Raw genomic sequence first — 20,290 nt, 5'->3', positions numbered from 1 at the left:
AGGTCTGTCAAATGGATTAGCTTGTTAGTGGTGGTGGTGAGTCCTCTTCAATTTTATGACAAGTTCATATCAGAGTGGCAAGACTCTGAGACCACCCAGTGGGCTGTGCTGTGGCTCTGAGGCATCTTGTGGCCTCTGTGAATACTCTGTACTAGGAAAATACAAGAACAAGGGTAGCATCTGTTTTAAAGACATTTGGGGGTTTTGCCCTGCTCTTTCAAACTCGGATGCAGCTCTGAATAGCTGCCCTGCAAACCCCTCTTGTCCCTTCACCCCAGAAATATGCTAGCTGCACGGGTGGAACGGCTGTGAAGTATTGTGCAGGGATTGCCACTTAGAGGTTGCAGAGTTTTCCTGTGTGGAAATAAGGTGGATCTGGCTTGGGATTGCTCTACATTGGTGCCTTTAAACTCTGATGAGAGTCCCTGAAAGGCATACTTTCCTTCCTGAGCAGATCAAGCCCACCACAGCTGCAGTGCATGCATATATCACCAATGTAGTGTTCAAATCAAATTTGTGGAATCTGCTTGTGCTGTCCAACGCTCTCATCTTATTCAGCGTCTACAATGGTAACTCAAGCAGAGAATGGGAAACAAGCCGCCTCTTTGGGAGGGGTATTTTAATTACCTCTTGCCCTAGAGAGAGCTGTCCTCCCAGGCTGGAGTAGGCAGTATTGGAAGGGCACTGTGGGAAAGATTAGTGAGAGGCTCCTTTACCAAGCCACAGTTGCAGATCGATAGGGGCTTTCAGCTGTCAGTGCAACCAATCCCTAAACCATGAGCACAAATATTTACTTCTACTGAAAATAGGGAGAATTTACAAAAAAAAAAAAAAAAAGAGAGAAACATATTTCCATTCCTTTATTTAGTCATAGAATCAATATGAATGATTTGAGGACGTGGAGAATTCAAAGCGCTTCAGGATAGTACTCACTTGAGTATACAGCTTGTTTTCATAGACCAAAGCTTTCACTTTGCAAGGAGGAAAATACCAGCACAGCAGGTCACTCTTGGTATAAATACTTGTGCTGCGTATGTGCTCCTTTCACATTTAATTTTAATCAGAATGGACCGATATCTCTCCATAACATTTAGCTTGCTTTCTTTTGTGCAACAGAAAGTATAAAGCTGTCGATAATTTTTAAAGTACCCATTTCCGTGACACCTGCATGATATTTTTTAATATTTGCTGAATTGATAATGTTCATGGTAGCGGAGTATACTGCGCAATAAACTGCTTTTGTGGCTGATTAAATGCCAAAGTGAAGTGGAGGTATTCAGCAACTGCAAAAGCCGTTTATTTAGTATATGCCAATGCCATGAACATTATTCCTGTTACACAAGATTTGCTATACCCTAATGTACAGAAGTATAAAAGAAATTGTTTCCTTTTCGTGTAAGGGTTGCAATTGCTGTGCTGCTTCAATCTCACACTTCACACTGATATGACATTCAGGAATGTAGCTAGGTTGAATGGCTTGAGAAAGAGGCTGGTTTACACAGTGAATAATTATTTAAAAGCATTCTTTGTGTAGGAAAAGCATTATGTGGCTGAGTACGCTGAACTAAATCAACTGTAGTATGCAAATTCTTCAACTTTGCCACTTAACTTTTGATAGGAAGACTTCCCTTTTCCTGCTGTGGTTCTCCCTTGAGGGCTTTGACCTGGGGAAGACAGCTCTAGTCTTGATTATTGGCTTAACCGGAGGCTTGCTGACCCGTTTGCTGGGATGGTTTTCCCTCACTGACCAGTGCCACCAACTGGGCCACTGACTGAAGAGGCTGCAGCCATTCCCTGTCATTCATTGTGTAACTTTTTTCTTAAGATAGAAGTTGGCATGAGCTGTACGTAATCCTGATGTTTCTCTCAAGGGAAAAGGAATTCTTTTTTCTTTTTGGTGCTTAAGTTGTAAGAGAAGCGTTCCATCCTGGTTGGATGAAATAGGTACTTCATTGACATATAGTTCTTATGCCTTGCTATTCCTTCATGATAACATCAGTTACAGAAACTTCCTGCAATTTGATTAGCTACAAAATGAGAAAAATAAAAAATTATTAGGATTTCTTTGACTTTTCTCTTAATATATGTTATATGTGTTGCCTGCTAGGAATGAAGGGCTGTGTTGATTCTGTAGCACCAAACTGTCATTCTTCTTTCTAATTTGTTTTTTTTGCATATTGATTTAATATCACATCATTGTTTTTCAATGGATTATTTCTTTTTCATAAGTACTTCTTCATGACTTCTTTGACTGAGGAAGGGTTGTAGGCTTTTTAATTCCATTGTCATTCATGTTTGTTGTTACCCTCAGAGGTGACAATCACTTAATTTACAGTTCATCTGTTATTCTTTTCTTTGTGTAGAAGCAGAGAAAGCTGATATTCCACCCTACAGATTGCAAAATGTCTTCAGGATCTTCAAGAGTTGCAGTCTGCACTCTTTCTTTGCAGAAGTTTATCCTTTATTGCCACAGAGCGATAAAATTTTGTAATAGCTATTTCTCAAATTGATGACTAAATTGCATATGCAAGTGAGCAAACACAAATAAACAAGGCTCTATTTTTATAATTGTCTTCTGTTCTTCATTAATCTGGAAGCTGAACAGTGGACTGCTAAATGCCTGTTGTTCTCTAAATAGGCTGGGACTAAAATATGTGTGAGAAAGGTGTCAGCTCTGTGGAGTGGATACCATTGACATATTTAAAGCAATATGCCCTGTAGTTGGAGTTTGGGTATCATCCGTGAAAAGGAAGGTGTCGTCTTTATCCATTTTCCACTTCCTATGGGATTACAGTTATAGGCACATGTTCTGGAGTTGCTTTTTTGACTCACACGTTAATGTTTGCTGTCTTGTGAAGTTGCTTCTGATGAGAGAACGTTGGATGTGGTGGTAATAGCTCCATGGTCACTGAAGCTGGTGACTAACTGAGAGGTGATCCTTCAGTGTTTTACGTCTGCAGATCACTGTGTGGTAGAGAACGAGGGTGTGAAGACCCTTCCTCTCTTCCAGGTGAAACCCCTCTGTTGCAATTTCATTCCCAAAATGCTTCAGACTGCAGTTGCCTAAGAACATAATTTTGAGAATATGAACAATCCTGATACACAGGCCTTGTGCACCAAAGTGAGATGCAGTAAGCCCACACAGCTTCACGCTGGGGAGAAAAAAAAAGAGTTTGGACTTTGTTCACCACACTTCCAGTTTTATGCAGGTATGCCTGGTGCATTGGGGAGATTGTTTAGGAGCAATCAATCCTTGTGTGAAGATTGCCTTGTAATGCTGCTAAGGTCAGTGAGACCTTGGTTTATTTGCCACATAAGTGCTGCTTGAGTGACTTAGGATACTCCAACACCCATAGGAACAACCTTAACTTACACACTAGAGGTTTTCCACATTTTAGGACTGTGATTTCTTGCACAGCTTGCTCATTTGATACAGATCATACAGTGGGGAGAACTAGTCAGGGTTTCATCAGCGTTATCCCTCTGCCTTTGATATAGATTAAACACTTTACTGTAGTAGGTGTTTAGGATCATAAATAAATATTCTTTCTGTTTTTCCACTGCTCAAGCTAGGTGCTTCTAGAAGTTTTTGTAGTAGAAATCTGTTACTGCTAACTTGATCGTACCATTCTGTGGTAGTGCTTGCTGAAGTTGGATGTAATTCATGTGCAAAGTGTATGAGAATAATTGTCAGCGACCTCTGTCAGGATTTGCTTCTGGTGTGATACTGGCTCTTGACTGAATCCCACTATAATTTCTGTTAAGATAGATAAGAACTCATGAGGAAATTCATCTCCCAACTACTTTTAGGGGGGCTGGGAGGTTGGCAGAGGACTATAGTCCAGTGGCTGGAATGCAGAATTAGGGTAACAGGTCTTTGTTTTCAGTTTTGCTTCTTTCTGATACGTGACTTAGTCTGGGATTTAGTCTTTTCATCTGTAAAACTGGAATAATAATACTTGTAATTTGAGACTTACAATGCGCTTTGAGACCAACAGTGAAAAGCTCTCAGTAGTGTATTTATTACATTCTGTTTGTGGATATTACAAGCAGTAGCTAGGAGAAATGAGAATAAAATGAAGCCAAACACACTGATTTAAAAGCAAACTGTTGAAGCCAGGCCTGAACTAGTGAAATAGTTACCCACGTGCCAATGCCTCTCTTCAAATAGCCCAGAATTAAATTGCAGGGTTCCAACTGCTGACCCCGCCGCCCCTCCCCCCCCCCCCCCCAAAAAAAAAAAAAAAAATTCCAAGGTTATAACTGTTTAATGGGGGTGGGGGGAATGGCTAATTTCTGTCTCTTTAAATTTTGTGGTGGAGAAAATAAGGTGCTTTGATCTTTAAATGACAGCTTCCAGAGTCATTACATTGAATCAGTTAATCTCTCCCAGTAGTTACCTTATTCTCTCTTCCTCATGGGCATCCTCTTTCATGGTCTCAGTGCTGAGCTTCAAATCAATGAACAAACTGTTACTGCTTCCAACACAGCCTGTCTAGCGAGCTTTCCGGCTTTCATGTGTTGCCAAGCTCTTACCTCAAACTTGGCACATCAAAGTGGAGAAGAGGTCCAGGAGTGCCACATGTGTGTTAACCAGGCTGGCTCCATCATCTTCATTTACACTGTGTGGGTCAGGCAGTCCCTCGCCTCTTGACAAGAGAGGTTTGTCAGAGACTGCATGTCCTGTCATTCCCAGGTGACATGTGTAATTCAAAGCAGGTCAAGTGACACAGCGGTGACTGTGGGTATTCTTGGTCATCCCTTTATCTAGTGTAAAAACAACCAAACAAAGGCAAGCAATAACAGATGTGCATATCTTTGTATGAGGTATCCATGCCCAGACAAAAATAAGTTGCATTCTGTGTTTTGGTGCTGATGGAATATTCTTTTTCTTCAGCCTGGTTTTCGTTTCTCTTAGGAAAAGTTGAGAAATTTCCCAGTGTAAGCTCCACAAAGCATCTATGTTACATACAGTATGAGGTATTTTACCTTCCAGTGCACAGCAAATGCTGTGAAGTAACACCTGGGAGTTTATTCATTTTTTACCAGCTAGTGCACATGCTGGATGAAACTCAGGAGCTGAGGTTCTGGAGCAGCATCTGTTCTCCTGCCCATGTTGTTAATCCATTCCTTTATGTGAAGGTGTTACAATATATGATGAATCTTGTGCAAGTTCTATTAGAATAATTTTATGGCTTTAGACATAAAAGTTAGGCATCTAAAATGTAATGTAATTAAAAAATAACTCCTCCTCTCTTCCAGGAAATAAACCAAGATTTGGTACAAGGTGAACATTTTAAGACAATTTTCTCTTCTGAGAGTAGTACTAGGAATTTTCCAAAGCATTTGACATATAGTACTTTTATTAGAAACCACTTTGTATTAAGCAACAAGTAAGAGGGTTTTTTCACTTATAATGACAGATTTACTTCATTAATATTCCTAAAAAAAACCTCAAATATGTTATCTTTAGTTGCACTTTACCAAGGCAGAAATTCAGGATAGCTGCTACACCTCAAAAAAGAATAACATAATTATGGCTGCAGAAATGGGTGTTTTGCTGTAGTGTGTCAGACCTGAAAGTCTTCTGTGCTTCTTGCAGTGACTTCAGAGATATGTCCCTGAAAACAAAAGTGAATCTTGCATGTTCCCATCTTTCTGTGACATATACAATGCATCCTGTGTGTGTGGTATGGTAGCAACAAATAGTACTGGGAACTGGAAATGTCACCTGAAGTTGACTGGCCTGAATGCTTTCGACCTTGTTGTGTTTAACCCCAGCCAGCAACTAAACCCCACGCAGCTGCTCGCTCAGTCCCTCCACAACGGGATGTAGGTGAGAATCAAAAGGGTGAAAGTGAGAAAACTTGTGGCTTGAGATAAAGCCAGTTTAATAGGTAAAGTAAAAGCGGTGCACACAAGCAAAGCAAAACAAGGCGTTCATTCACCGCTTCCCGTCGGCAGGCTCCAGGGAAGCAGGGCTCCATCACATCTAACGGTTACTTGGGGATGATAAACGGCATCACTCTGAACATCTCCCTCTTCCTTCTCCTTCCCCCAGCTTTACATGCTGAGCATGACGCCATATGGAATGGGACATCCCCTTGGTCACTGGGGGCAGCTGTCCCAGCGGTGCCCCCCCCAGCTCCTTGTGCACCCCCAGCCCCCTCGCTGCGGGGGCGGTGTGAGAGGCAGAAAAGCCCTTGGCTCTGGGTAGGCACTGCTCAGCAGTAACGGGAACATCCCTGGGTTACCAGCGCTGTTTTCAGCACAGATCCGGAACACAGCCCCATACCAGCTACTGGGAAGAAGATCAACTCTATCCCAGCCCAAACCAGCACATACTTGCACTTGAAAACATTTTCTGTCATCTGTGCCAATCATCCATTCTCCTCTGATTCCTAAGCTTACAGCTAGATCACATCAACTACTTCAAAATGAGAGTTTTGCTCAGTCTGTGAGAATGGCACAGAATCGATTCCTGCCTTCTGTGAAATTTTGCATTGCTTTATTGATAGTATATTCTTTATTTGTTTGATCATGATTTGGGGCCAGAAGTAACAGAAATCTGAATACAGCAATTGGTAATTAGCCAGAGCTAAGCCTTTCCTATGTGGGCACCAATAATCTTGTTTGTGCTGTCTTTACTCAAGATCACCCTGTTTCTAATTCTCTGTTTAATAGTATTCCAGATTCTGTTATCAAAATCCTTCAGCTTTCTCCAGTACTTTGCTGCCAGGTTTCTTACAAGTCTGGTGGCCTGAGAGGTCCTTCTGTACCTAAGATATAATACTTCTTAATCCCTAAGGGTCCTTAAAAATTATTTGATAAATCAAGCTTCCCTGTTTCCACGGCCATGTGTAATTGTGTGTGTATACCTTTTTAAAGATACTTTGGAGGCTGGAAGAGAATTAAGGAAAAAGTTCAACTTAACTGAAACTAAAGTATCTTGATATTATTATTTAACGCTTCAGTATTACCTTTGTTCATTTTATTCTGCACATACCTTCATCTAGGCTTTCTCCATTTCTGTGTTCTTTGTGATGTTGGATTCAATCCTTGATTATCCCGTGCCTGGGAGGGAAAGAGGCAGCAATCATTATTGATGAGCGGGTCAATGGCAAGGAAAAGAGTCCAGAGATGAGCAAAGCAAAGCTGGTATACTTCGTACACTGGGACATCTAGGGGAGGAAGGATTGATAGATGATGCTCTAACACTACTTTCATGAAACTTTGAGGCTTTAATACAGTTTCGTGTCCTCGTTGTGTTAGTCTGAAGTGCCCTCTGTCATGATGCCATGGCAAAAAGCCTGAAAAAAGAATTGAGAACATCCTTGCATTTTATGGTACAATGATTTAAGTGTGATTCCTCACTGAAACTGGTAAGAATAAATATATATAATGTTATACTTAAAAAAATAAAATTTTAACCCTCCCCACCTAACCTCAGTTTAGTAACATTAAAACCACAGTAAGCATAGCAGCATGTATATATATATACACCATGAATTCTGTATGTAACTTGCAGAGGTTTTTTGCTAAAGCTTTATCAGCATAATTTTATAGTTCTAAAAATGGAAAACTGTCCCTGTTTTTTGTCTGATGCTTATCATTGTAATTTATTACTGAAAAATAAAAGAGAAAACCTACATATTTTATCATATAAAGAGTGTGGATAAGTCTTGTTTCTGATAGGGGCTAATAGAGTTACACCTTCCTGAAAACTGCAAATGCAAAATAAAATTTCTTCTTACTCTGCCACTAAGAGGTGAGCACACCAGCTAATAGACCCTAAGAAAATAAATGACAGTTAGGGATTCTTGCGATAATTAATGTACTTTTGCTAATGCATCTGAGCATCTCACAGAATTTTAAGTAAAGTGGAGCATTCACATTTTACTGGTGAAGCTATATAGTAGATGACTACAATGGCTACAACTGTTACTGCAACTCTCACTAAAATTAAAGGAGGTTAAGATTTCTAACTATGTACTCTTAAAAATAAAATTGCAGTTAAAGGTCATACATAAAGTCGTTTTTGATGAAGAAGGAAAAGCACATCTTCAGATCCTGCTGGTGTCCGTTTGTAGCATGCTGTGTCTGTATTTCTGCATTCTGACTGTAAGAAATCTGTTCTTTTAAATTATTTTACTTTTTCTTCTCCTTTAGGTCTCATGGAAACCTCCTCTGATACAGAATGGCGAAATCCTTAACTATGAAATTCGCATGCCTGATCCACGAATTGTCATTACTGGGAACACATCATCAGCGTTAAGTCATTTGGTGACTAATCTTATACCCTATACTAACTACTCGGTCACTGTAATAGCGTGCTCTGGAGGTGATGGCTTTCTGGGAGGCTGCACAGAGAGTTTGCCTACAAGTGTGACTACACCTTCGACAGTTCCTCAGGGTGTTAGTCCATTGTCTGTGACTCCAATCAGTGAGTCCTTTATTGCCATTTCTTGGCAACCACCACTAAGACCGAATGGCCCTCATCTGAGGTAAGCTCTTAGTTGCAACTGAGATAGCAGTTTTCTTCTCCTTACCTAAATCTGACTCAGAAAATTCTGACTGTTGCAAACTTGGTTGTGATCTCTTAATTTCTGATATTTTGAAGTTCCTCTTTTAGGGGTCAGGAGTCAATGGATGGACTCATGGAAAGTGGGTATGTCTAGAAGCAGATAGCAGGATGAGCTCTGAATTGTTTTGAACTTAGGGTCAGGATTATGAAAAGCAAGTGGTGTCTGTGCTGGAAGGCTCTGGGTCTTTCAGATGGAGCAGGCGCAGGATATTTCCAAAGGCATAACTGTTTCGGGCTGCAGCATAAGCCACTTTTTGGTGATGAGTTCAGGCAACAGGTTCCACCAACAAAATAATGAGAAAACCATGAGATCTCTGTGGACCTAAGTATTTAACACACCCAACATTCTCAATACTCTGCATGGATTATTCCACATAAAGTAACTATTTGGAAGTGCGATGACATCAAATAATCTTCAAAACTTAAGCACTTAATAAATTGCAAATGATGGAGTGTGTGAGAAAAATGGAAATGAAAATGCTACAGGTTTGGAGGCAGAGGCAAAAATGGGAAATGCAAGGAAGTGCTGAGTGTCACAGGCTGGATCTCACCACAGGAACCAGAGAAAGGCATCTCTTCTGAGATTTGTCTGGAATGCTGGGATAGGGATCTTGACTTGAATCTGTCGATTACTGAGTGTGTGTGTATATACATTAAAAAAATATGGATTTGGGTGCATGAAGATTTATAAAGGCAAATATATCTTTATATATATATACAATGAAAAATGTCAAACTATTTTTTCACTCTAGTGCTTTAACGTACTGTGAAACATTGTGCATGGAGCTATCTCTCTGTAGTCCATATGGTCTGGTTAGTAGCTCTCTTCTAGGTGCACTGGTGGGTTCGATAATTATCATGTAATGCTGTTTCAGTTGCATGTGTTATTACAGCACAGTAGCTTGACTCTTTCTTTAGGCTTAATTAGGGCACGCTACAACTGAATGAAATGATGATTGCTCTATAGTAAAATTTGAAGTTTTTGAAAAGCAGTCCCTGTTATTCTGGGTTAACAACATGACCATTTTACCATAGATTATTGAAGTAATTCAGCACGACCTACATCTGCAGACTTCATTTCCTTCATGGTGTGCCATGCTGCCCTCAACAAGAACAACCACTGAAGCAGCTGCTCTGTACAGCATGATGGAGCAAGAAGTCTGCAGCAAGCAGAGCAGCAGCAGCAGCTGCCAGTGGGGGTGATTTACACATGATCACCATTCAGTGTTCAAAAAGATTTTGATGTTTTTCATGACTTGTCTATGAAATGTATTGGACAGATTATGCCAGGACTGTTCCTAATAAAACTGTAGTGATATGTCTTTGGGTTCTGTTGATGCCGATGAACCACTCATGTGTGAGTTGTTCTTTGGGTAGAAAGTCATCTGAATATTTTGATAGAGTTGGAGATTAATTAGTTTTTACTATTTAATTTCTGAGGTTGTACTCCCAACCTCTGCATTAATTTGGTTTGGCATCACTAAGGTCAGTGGTGCAGTGCTTGTTTGTAGCTGTTAAGAATTATTCCCAAAATCAGGGGTCAAAGTTTAGTTACACACATACATCCTAGCAGCCATGGAGCACAGGAAGATTCAGCTATCTTGTAAGAAGGCTCCTCAGTTGATTTCTGGATTTGAAGCAATGCAAAATCACTGTCTGCAGTACCTATTAAGTGCCCTCTTTATTCAGGGTCTGAAATCTAGAATGGCATTGTTCAGCATTTCCTCATCAGACTGGAGATGATCTTAACATGGAAAAGTGTCAAATTGCTCGTGAGGCCAGTGGCCAGAAAGATCATTGCAACAGACCCACAGCAAGGCATTCTGCAGAATGCTTAAACACAGAAGGAAATGTTTTCATAAATAAGTCCTAAAAGTGAGAGTCCTTAAGAGCTGCCTGAGTATCCACATGCTTTTGGCTGGAATTTAACAGTAACACCTTTCCGAAACAGGGCCAGGAAAAGGTTGACACACAGGAGCTCAGCACTTCAGAGAGTCAAGTTGCCTATTTAAATGAATATATATGCATATGACCCTAATTTGCTGGGCACAAGTGGGAACCCTGACGTAACTATAGTTTGATAAAAACTGCAGCTCACCATTGAAAGCAATTCCAGAGTGATTCTATAACTGGTGGGAAGAGTACAAACGCATGGCGCCTCACAAAGAAAACACCACTGTCAAACTGAAATGAAAGTCCTATTTAAAGAGTCCTGTGACATGTAATAAAGAAGAATAATCCTAAAGATTTTGAACAAATCTATGTAATTTTTTCCTTTATAGTTTTTGATGTAATCCCTAGGATGATGAGGAAATGCAAAATACAATGTTATCCCCTTTAGTTTGTGTAGACATTAGGTGATTTAATCTTGGTTAAATTTCATAAAGATTTTATATAAAAGATGATGAAGAGTGAGTGATGCAGAATGGGGTGGAAGGCATGATTTCCGAATCAGGCAGTCTCATGGCTGAGCTGATGAAAGATGGGCTTTAGCTGACCTGCTGTTTGGAACAGAGACAGGAGTACAGCTTCAGATACCAGTTAAACCCAGGATGAAATAGTTTGGTCTTTCAAGCTCATATCATGAATGTCTACCCAAATACAAAGGTGCCTTGCTAAGATCTACAGATGGATGGAGAAATTAACTCATTCTACGCCTGTTTGTCACTCATAATTTACACTACAGTTATTTGCAAATGCAAGTTAAACACAAATGCGCGTTTCAGTTGCTACTACCAGTAAAATAGTAATAGCAATGTGATATGTTTCAGCACATTTGTAAGAAAGAGACAGTGTCATTTCATATTCTGGAGCAATCTGTGCATATTGGGTGGCATCAGTCAAATCTGCATAAAACGCTATTACCTGGCTATTTGGTCTTGATCTTCATAGCATTTCCACAAAGTTTAAAATCTCTAAATCATTAAACTCATTCTTTCAAATGGAAGTACTTTATTTTCCATTTTTAAAGCATTTTTTTAAAGTAATTGAATGTTTTAAATCATGAACATTAAAAAGAATGTCTATCTCAGAAAGTTTACAGCTGTAAAAACAAAATAATGTGTGCCTTTAAAAAAAAAAAAAAAACAACTGTGGGATTTTTTTTGTGTAATAACATTAGTTGAGATAATCCTGGTGTTCTGCTTGTCTTTTGTGTTAGATATGAGCTCCTGAGACGTAAAATCCAGCAACCACTTGCATCAAATCCCCCTGAAGATTTAAATCTGTGGCACAATATTTACTCAGGAACTCAGTGGTTTTATGAAGATAAGGGTCTTAGCAGGTGAGATTACAAAAACTATAAAAACAAATGCTGGCATTTTGTATAGTGTATGTTTAATAGTTCAAAGTATTTCTTGTGTCTTTATGTAGTGAACATATTAATTATGTAATGAAATATTTTTTGTCATCATCTTTGTTATTAATCATTCTAATATGCAGGGATTTATTATTAGTCTGTCATTCTTGACTCATATATTGTTTTGCTTTGAAAAACAAATGAAAATAAAGATCTTGTGAAATTTTAGCATTGATATGCTCATGCAATCAAACCATTTAGATTTATGTGTACATATGCTCTAGATTTGTATGTTGACAAAGTCATAGCACAGGCAAAATGAACGTTTGAGAAGTCCTAGCTGGGAAACATTTGAAACTTGGTTTCAGCGTTGTTTTTACCTGGGTTTAAAAGTGCAAATTAATGATTGCTTTAATATCTCCAAAGGCAAGAAGGGTATTTATCGCTCTCTCAGCAGACCTAATTTATAGGCAGCTTTGTGTTAGTTTCATTATAGTTAAATGCAGAGTGTTGAGAATGGGGAAATGGAGGGAGGGTTCTGCTTCTCAGTAACAGACCTACAGAGGAAGGCATTTGGTCTTGATCAACCCTAGTTTCCATATCTCAAAGTCAATTCTACCACCCTTAAGAGAAGCAAACACACACATTGAGAAACTGTAATGGAAGAGTAAACATCGATTCTGCATTGGGTTTTTTTTCACTAAAGTCTCAGGAAAACATTCATGAATGATTTCGGGGGTGAGTGTTCTCTGCGCTTGTGTGCTGGCATGCTTTATGAGGACTGCATGTCAATCATTGCCCCTCAAATATCCGTACGTTGCTTCTACTTTGATAAAAGTTGTGTGAGCATCCCTCCTGAGCACAATGTGAACCAGCAGAATGTGACCTCTGCTCCTGACGGTTGTATAGACTTGAACCAAGCCAAGGGTTACTGCCTCTGGCTTGTCATTGCCTACTTGCTGAAACGCGCTGCTTTCTCATCCATTGCAGTAACTGATCTTTTACCCAATCCTGCTCAAGTGTCTATTTGTTTCTTTCAACCATGTTTGAAATTCTACGTAGAGTTTCCTTTGGTTTTAGTTTAGCTCATTTCAGCAGCACTGATGTGTGCAGTGGTTATGTTAGCCGTTCAGAGGGAGCAATAATTTGTGACAGGGCGTTAGTGACCAGTCATCAGGCACAATGACCTTTTGGGCTGAATGAGCTATGGCCAGAAAAGTGTGTCTAACCCTCAGACACACCTGAACACTCCTTTTGGGAGGGTTCTGCAAACTGCAGCTATGTTTTTGCAGTCAACAGCTCAGGGTGGGTTTGTGGCTGGAGAGAAGATGTTGCAGAGAGACTCAAGCCTTATTTTTCACAGAAAAAAAATCCATATATCAGCATCTATTTTCACTTACGTCATCCTTTAAGCATGTTTCAGTATTAGTGAATTTTTATTATATTCCTGACAGAAGTCTTAATTCTACAATGACTTTTCTCAGATGGGTTTTTTTTTCCATTTCCAGGCTAAGCCAAACTTCTTTTATTTTTGTTGTTGGAAATATGGATCCAAAAATTAATCTCAAATTCTCATCATTAAATTGCAGGACTAGATTCCATTCATTTTTTATTGCACACGTACTAGAGTGTCCAAAAAAATACTACGTGTTTGCAAGCAACAGAAATTTCAGAGAGGGAAATAAGATGTGATATGTATATTGTCACCGTTCTACAATGCTTATAGTTATAGTTGGAGCTAGTGAGCTTGCTTTAGTTTGCTTTCCTCTCAGTGGGACTGTTAAAGCTTAGCTCTTTTGAAAATCAGGCTGGATGGTGGCATAATATGAGGTGCTACAGTGTAGCAGTTAAAAAAAAAAAAAGTGTGAGTGACTTTTTGTAGCTAAATCTCTAAATATTAGGCATTTATGGTATGTTGCTTTATTGATTTTGTAGACATTTATCCCAAAGTGTTGCAGATTCAGTGAAAATTTGAACAAGGTGATCCTGTGTTTCTGTGTTTGTGCAGTTTTGTGTGAGGCTTTTAAAGATGAAATTAAATCTGAGATTATGAAATCCCACTTAAATTACATTAATATGCCATTTGATATAGGGAAGAAATTATGGAATGACAGTCACTTGGTTTACTAAAGATACATGAAGTATTTAATAAATCTGTGTAAGCTGAATAAACAGCTTAATAAATCTGTGTAAGTACAGTTCTGAAGAAAATCACTTTATTAAATAAGCTTGCATTCCTAGGCACTTTTTTTTAATGTTTTTGTAGTGGGAGAGTCCTGGCTGTGTGGTGAATCACTTTTACAAATGAGACTCTGCAAGTTAAAATCAGTGGGCTTCCCAAAAGAGGAAAAAAGCCTCATTTGATTAAATTCTGATCCAAATTTTGGCAGGTTGCCACTGCTGTAATTACATATTGAATTGAGCTATAATCTTTCAACACCTCAGAAGCTACAACTATGAAGAAGTGAAATACTGTGTTTTATTTTTGTTACCATGTTAATCATGCTGAATTATTTCCAGAAAATAGACACCTCTTATAGAGTCTTCATTGGTACGAACCATACAGCTGAATTTTTTTGGACTGGGGGTGAAGAAGCAACAAAACTTTGGCACAGGCAGAAGGTTTACAGCAAATGTTTTCTCCGTCTGCATTTTTTGTTCCATTTAATTATTTTTAAAATGTCTTAGGTACACAACATACGAGTACAAGCTCATAGTGCACAACGAGGTAGGATATACATCAAGTGAAGAAGTGATAGCTACTACATTAGCAGGATTACCAGAGAAAGGAAGTATCCTCATTGCACATGCTGTTAATCATACTGCGGTAGAAGTGGAATGGTCAAAACCAAGTAAGTGTGCTTAGTATTTATTCCAGTAACTAGATGCTAACCTGCCATCACTTATGCTGGTCTGCCTTGCTCTCATAGGAAACAGTCCTTGTCTTGATTTATAATATACCTAAGTGTCCTTGAAAGGAGAGGAAAGAAATAGGGAGAAAAAAGGTGCACATTTTGCTATTTCTCAGTCATGTTCGTATGTATTATATGTTATTTCTGCAGAATGAGAATAGTGAAAGTGAAGAAATGGTTAATGCGAGCTCATGAGAAATCTATATAGTAGCAGTACACCAAATCCTGTTGTCTTTGTGGTATATTTCCTCTCTGCGTAAAAATTTACATGTACATTCCTTCAGGATGAGAGGATCCCCTTTCTCTCTCTTTTGGCTCTGCTCCCTAAAATGAATTTAGCCAATTTCTCTACTTGGTTTGCTAATACAGCAGCGGGGAATTTCTTCATGACTTACATGCAAATGATTTTATAAGGACTGGGTGCTGAATTGCAACAAATGTAGTCTCTTTATTTTATAATTGCATGCCTGAAGTAAGCATGCTTATAAAAACTGACAAATGTAATAGATCTGAAGCAGCTCACTGAAGTTTCATTACCTTAGTAATCTAAACCCCTGACCTTCTAGATGTAGGTAATGCAATCTGGTTTTATTTTCATTCATACCTTGGAAATTCCTCCATATATGTTTATGAACGCAAAGGTTAAACACCAAGACAGGGCCATTCATTATTTGAAAACCTTATCATAATATTTTATTACTACTTATGTTGCGATAAGCATATTAACTATTTTGTATACCCATGTTTCATTTTTTTCATAATGTTAGTTTTCAAATGGTTTTCTTTGGGAACTTTGGAGTCCTTAATGTATGTTGCCTTGCTATCTTTCTTTTTCTGGAACACCTACTGAAGGTTTCTGACTTCTAAGGATTTAAAACTTGTATCTGTACCACTTAAAATAAAAATAACATATCACTCTTGATTAAGAATTTCTACAGCAAAACTGTGCATTATTAAATCTGAAAATATGCTTTTGGCTTTTATCAGTGCTCTTTGCCAGTCAGCTGAGTCCTGTTCAGTGGTACAGTGTGTCATCTAAAGCAGTATGTATTAGTGCTTAAAGTTTTTGTCATAATTATTCTTTTCATCTTGATTCCTACTGGAAAAGCAGTTGCATTTGTTCAGATCTGAACTGAAACTGTTTGACAAAGGACAGATAACAGACTGCATCTGAGTTGCCTGGAATCCTTGTTTATCCACCAGTTCAGACCAGTGAATGTCCTTCCCTGTGTAGCCCCCCGCCCCGCCCCGGGGAGGCTAGTGCTGGGCAAAACACAATTTAGGAAGAAATGTGAGGAACTGTTTTTGGTTTGTTTTTTTTTTTTTCCCCTGTAAATGTAATGCTTCTGATGGTATTACAGCTTTACATGTTAATGATGACATCGTGTATGTTCTAAAATAATAACACATGGATTTTCATTTTCACTATGGCCAAAAGGCCTTCTGTATAAAGTTGAATGTAACTATAATTTCAGGCATAGCCACTTGGCCCTTATTGATGGCTACAGGCATTCAGTACTTTTGGGTTTGGGTGGGGGAGTGTTGTTTAAAGGGAAGGAGCAAAATGGGAAAAAAATCTTTGCGGTTTCCATCTTAAACTGGTGCCACGGAGCAGTCAGATTTACTCTTTTCCTTCTATCTGGGTGAAAGCCATCCTTTCGCAGTGGCAAGCTGCAAGGTCCACCTACCACTGCTAGCAGTGGGTTTCACCTATCTGCTTACTTCACAGATTCCATTGTCATCATAGGGCTATCTAGAGAAAGCTTTCTCGGTATTAGATAGGATGATGAACCGTTAATGATTTTTACAAGTTTGGAAGAGCAGTCTGCATCACTGCTTAGAAGGATGAAATTGAAGGCACCCGATGGATTCTTTGTGTTTTTTCTATAAGGGGGTCTGCATAAAATTTGTTTTTCTCTTCACAGTAGATGTTGTTGATAAGAAACTTGCTGACTGAATATTTCCCATCTGATTTCCCAATGTTTTTCCTTTCTTAGCACTACAAGATTTGCAAGGAGATGTTGTGTATTACACCCTCTTCTTGAATTCTACTGATGATAGAAGATCTCTGAGGATCCAGGCTGATGTAAACTCTGTAGTCGTAGGTGATATGCAGCCCAACACAGACTATCAGATATTTTTTCAAGTTTTTAATGGAGCCCACACCATCAACAGTGAAGTTGTGCATGTGACTACCTTAGATGGAGGTTGGTTAGCAGTGAATGCAGCTTGGCTTAAAATCTGAGAATGAAATTGATTGATTTTTGTTAGGGTTGAGATCAGTCATCCTTCCATTATAAAATTTCCGGTATAAAAGGGAAAAGGGCTAAAACGCTAAAATGCTTAAGTGCTGGTTGTCATCGTGTGGTAGATCAATAAATGGTCCCACTGAGACAGAAGCAAAAGCTCTAATAGCAGATATTAACCTAGTTTGTTCTCATCTTCTCCTGCGTATTCCTATCTGTGTGCACTAAGTTTGGAACTGAGTTCATATCAATAAATGGTGGAATTTAGAAACAATTAATGGGGGTTTTAAAAGATTTGCTCTGTGAAGCGATGTGCTTTTGACATGACAGTCATACACAGGGCCTTGCCTGAGTCACCAGAAACTCTAGCTGTAATTTCAGCCTCTAAGAAAATTCCTTATGAGTCATTTTTATGCTAGTGGGCAAGTGCAAGGCGGGGAGAGGTTGAGGATAAAATAATAATAAAAAAAATGTGCACCTGAAATGTGTTTAGAATGGTCTTTCTAATCTTTTTGCTTTATAAAGTCTCATTATAAACATTATAATATCATTACCTCAGAAGCAAGTGTTCCAGGTCATTAGCAAAGCACTTTAAGTAAGTATTCCATTTCCTTTCTGATGCCAAAGGTCAGCACCTTTTGTTTATAAAATAAATGGATCGTAAGGGTGATTTTTCAACTGGTAAAGATGGGTTCTTATGATAAAAATAGGTCTTTGCATAGTTATTTCTGACATGCTTAGATAATTATGTAATTTAATGCTAAGGAAGGTGTTTTGAGTTTGGGGGTTGGTTTTTTTTTTAAGTGTTAGACTTCATCACCTGTAGTAATCAACATTCAAAACCATTTACATAATGACAATATTGCATATTGCTTCATATTGCTTCAGCTATGAGGCTGATAACGTCACGTTCCACCAGACATAAAGTATTTTGGTCTCAAGTTTTGCTTTAAAAGCAAAATGCTCTGTTTCTCTCTCTCTTTTTTTTTTTTTTTTTTTTTTTTTTTTAAAGGATTAGGATTGGGAGAGACATAAAAATAATATTTGTATTTTGGCAGTGCAGATGGGTGAGTAATTTATCATCATATCACACTGGCCGCATACTACTGATGATTGACACTATGCTGCTGGTATAAAGCATTTTACCATCGGCTCTCATGGTTTCTAACTGAGAGTATAATAAGCCAATTTACAGAAGACTACAGACTGTGATAACTTCATCAGAGGAAAGCAGATAAGCAGTGAACCCTTTGCTAAACCTAAATACTAATCTGCATTTGGTTAAACAAGTGCTTTTGCAGAGACAGCTGGAGTTTATTCAGTTTCTTCCTTTATTTCTAGAGCCTGAGGGCATGTTCCCTCCAGAGGTTGTCATCATCAACAGTACAGCTGTACGTGTCATCTGGACATCGCCTTCAAATCCGAATGGTGTTGTCACAGAGTACTCTATCTATGTAAATAATCAGCAGTACAAGACTGGAATGAACGAGCCGGGGTCCTTTCTTTTAGCAGATTTGTCTCCATTCACTGTGTATGATATCCAGGTTAGAATATCTTTTCTGGGTTGTGTAATATACTTTAATTTTACACAAAATATGTGTATTTCCAAGTGGAATATTCTTTCGTGAATTTCTTTACATACGTGGACATATATTTGCACTGATGTTTGTGTGCATACACATACAAGGCATAAATTTATTTTCAGCATATTTTAGGTCTGTGTACACTTTTCATAATACAAATTTCCATTATCTTTTTTCAAACCATCAAAACTCCATTTACTTTCCCCTAAATGCTCTGTGCTAAAACATTAGCAAAACCCCAACATATATTACAAAGAGGCAAAGATTTTACTCCTACTCATTAAAAGAAAATTGCAATTGTTTTAGAAACATCAGGCATGCATAATATATCAGCACAGAGAAATAATGATGTTGCATTTGTCATCCTTTTATCATTTTTTTCCCTCCTTATCCTTCTGAGGAGGAAGCAGAGCTGATTTCTGAAATCATAGTAGTACTTTTCATGCTGTTAATAAGTACAATATTTTTTCTTTGCTTTTCCTTTTCTCTATCTTTGCTTCTCTATTCATATATCTAATGAAAGGCAAAACGCTGCGTGCAGAATAAAAAAATATAATCTTTCTATCCCTAAGTTTTATTAATATATTTAAGATACGCAGTTTGACACAATTTTAACTATTCCTGTCTATTTTGTTCAGGTTAGTTTTGCATTATATATGAGAAGGACTTAGTAGTACCAGGTATACTACGTTCTGAAAATTTGCATCCAGTTAGTACATGCCATAAATAAACATCATAGACAGGCATACTGTAACAGATTTCTATGTTCCTGCCCCTCTGAAACAGCAAACCTCCATCCATGAATACACATATGACTTTCTGAATGCTGCTTGGAAACACATTCGTCTTTTCTCAATAACAATGCAAATTCAGCGTACTGCCTCACTTATAGACCCTCTTTATTAATTTACCATAGCCAGCTACTGTTGCTTGAGATGTTAATTATTCTTCTCTTCTGCTTCCCTAGTCTTTATACCGGACTCCAGTGTAATAGGTAAAACCAAAATCAGCTGAGTTTAATTATTTTTTTCTTTTGATTCTTTTTCTTCTTGTCCTGGAAACAATATTACCTCGGATGCATGTGCATCTTACTGGTAATCTTACTGCATTATCTTTCATTTTTTGTGTTTGTTTATTTTGAGTAGCTTCTCTTTTGACAATAAAAAACCAATGTTACCATCCTTTACTAGCTATTTCACTGTGCCCCTGCTTAGTTTAATCCCAAAATTTGAAGGAATAAGTTTTTATTTCTGTGGTATTTTTCATAACAAACTGTATGATTCCTGTTTACATTTTTCACTTTTAATTTTCCAGAACAGATATGAAGGAATAGAAAATATTAAGGAAAAAGTATCCTTATTTATGTCAGAATATATGGTAGGTGTAGGAAACTTATTCAAGGCCTGAATCAAAGTACATTTTTTTTCAGTGTTGTGCACCAGATTCTACGTAAACGTGCAGAAAAACTAATTCACTGCAACTCATTTGGTGATAATTTAATAGAGAACAACAATTAATGCCAGAGGGCTGCATGTATCCCGTTGTTTTTTTTTTTTTTTTTAAATGGTGTGGGAAAGCGTGATACAGCACAGTATATCTCTGGTAGATATACTTATCTCAAAGCTGCAGTATTTTCCTGGCTGCGTGAAATCTGTTGAATAGAAAAG

At 38.2% G+C, this 20,290-nt stretch overlaps 1 protein-coding gene across 1 annotated transcript in view; it reads left to right on the top strand.

Moving 5' to 3' along the window:
• The window catches only part of USH2A (usherin), a 390,454-nt gene that overhangs the window by 262,849 nt on the left and 107,315 nt on the right, over positions 1-20,290 (top strand). The window contains 5 exon segments of the mRNA XM_027788579.2: positions 8,170-8,504; positions 11,745-11,867; positions 14,571-14,734; positions 16,792-17,001; positions 18,382-18,584. Of these exon segments, the coding sequence (XP_027644380.2) occupies positions 8,170-8,504; positions 11,745-11,867; positions 14,571-14,734; positions 16,792-17,001; positions 18,382-18,584 (1,035 nt within the window).

The sequence above is a fragment of the Falco peregrinus genome, chromosome 11 (genome assembly GCF_023634155.1).
Source record: "Falco peregrinus isolate bFalPer1 chromosome 11, bFalPer1.pri, whole genome shotgun sequence".
NCBI classification, from domain to species: domain Eukaryota; kingdom Metazoa; phylum Chordata; class Aves; order Falconiformes; family Falconidae; genus Falco; species Falco peregrinus.
The sequence above is the reverse complement of the archived record's forward strand: the minus strand, read 5'-3'. Positions and strand labels throughout refer to the sequence as shown.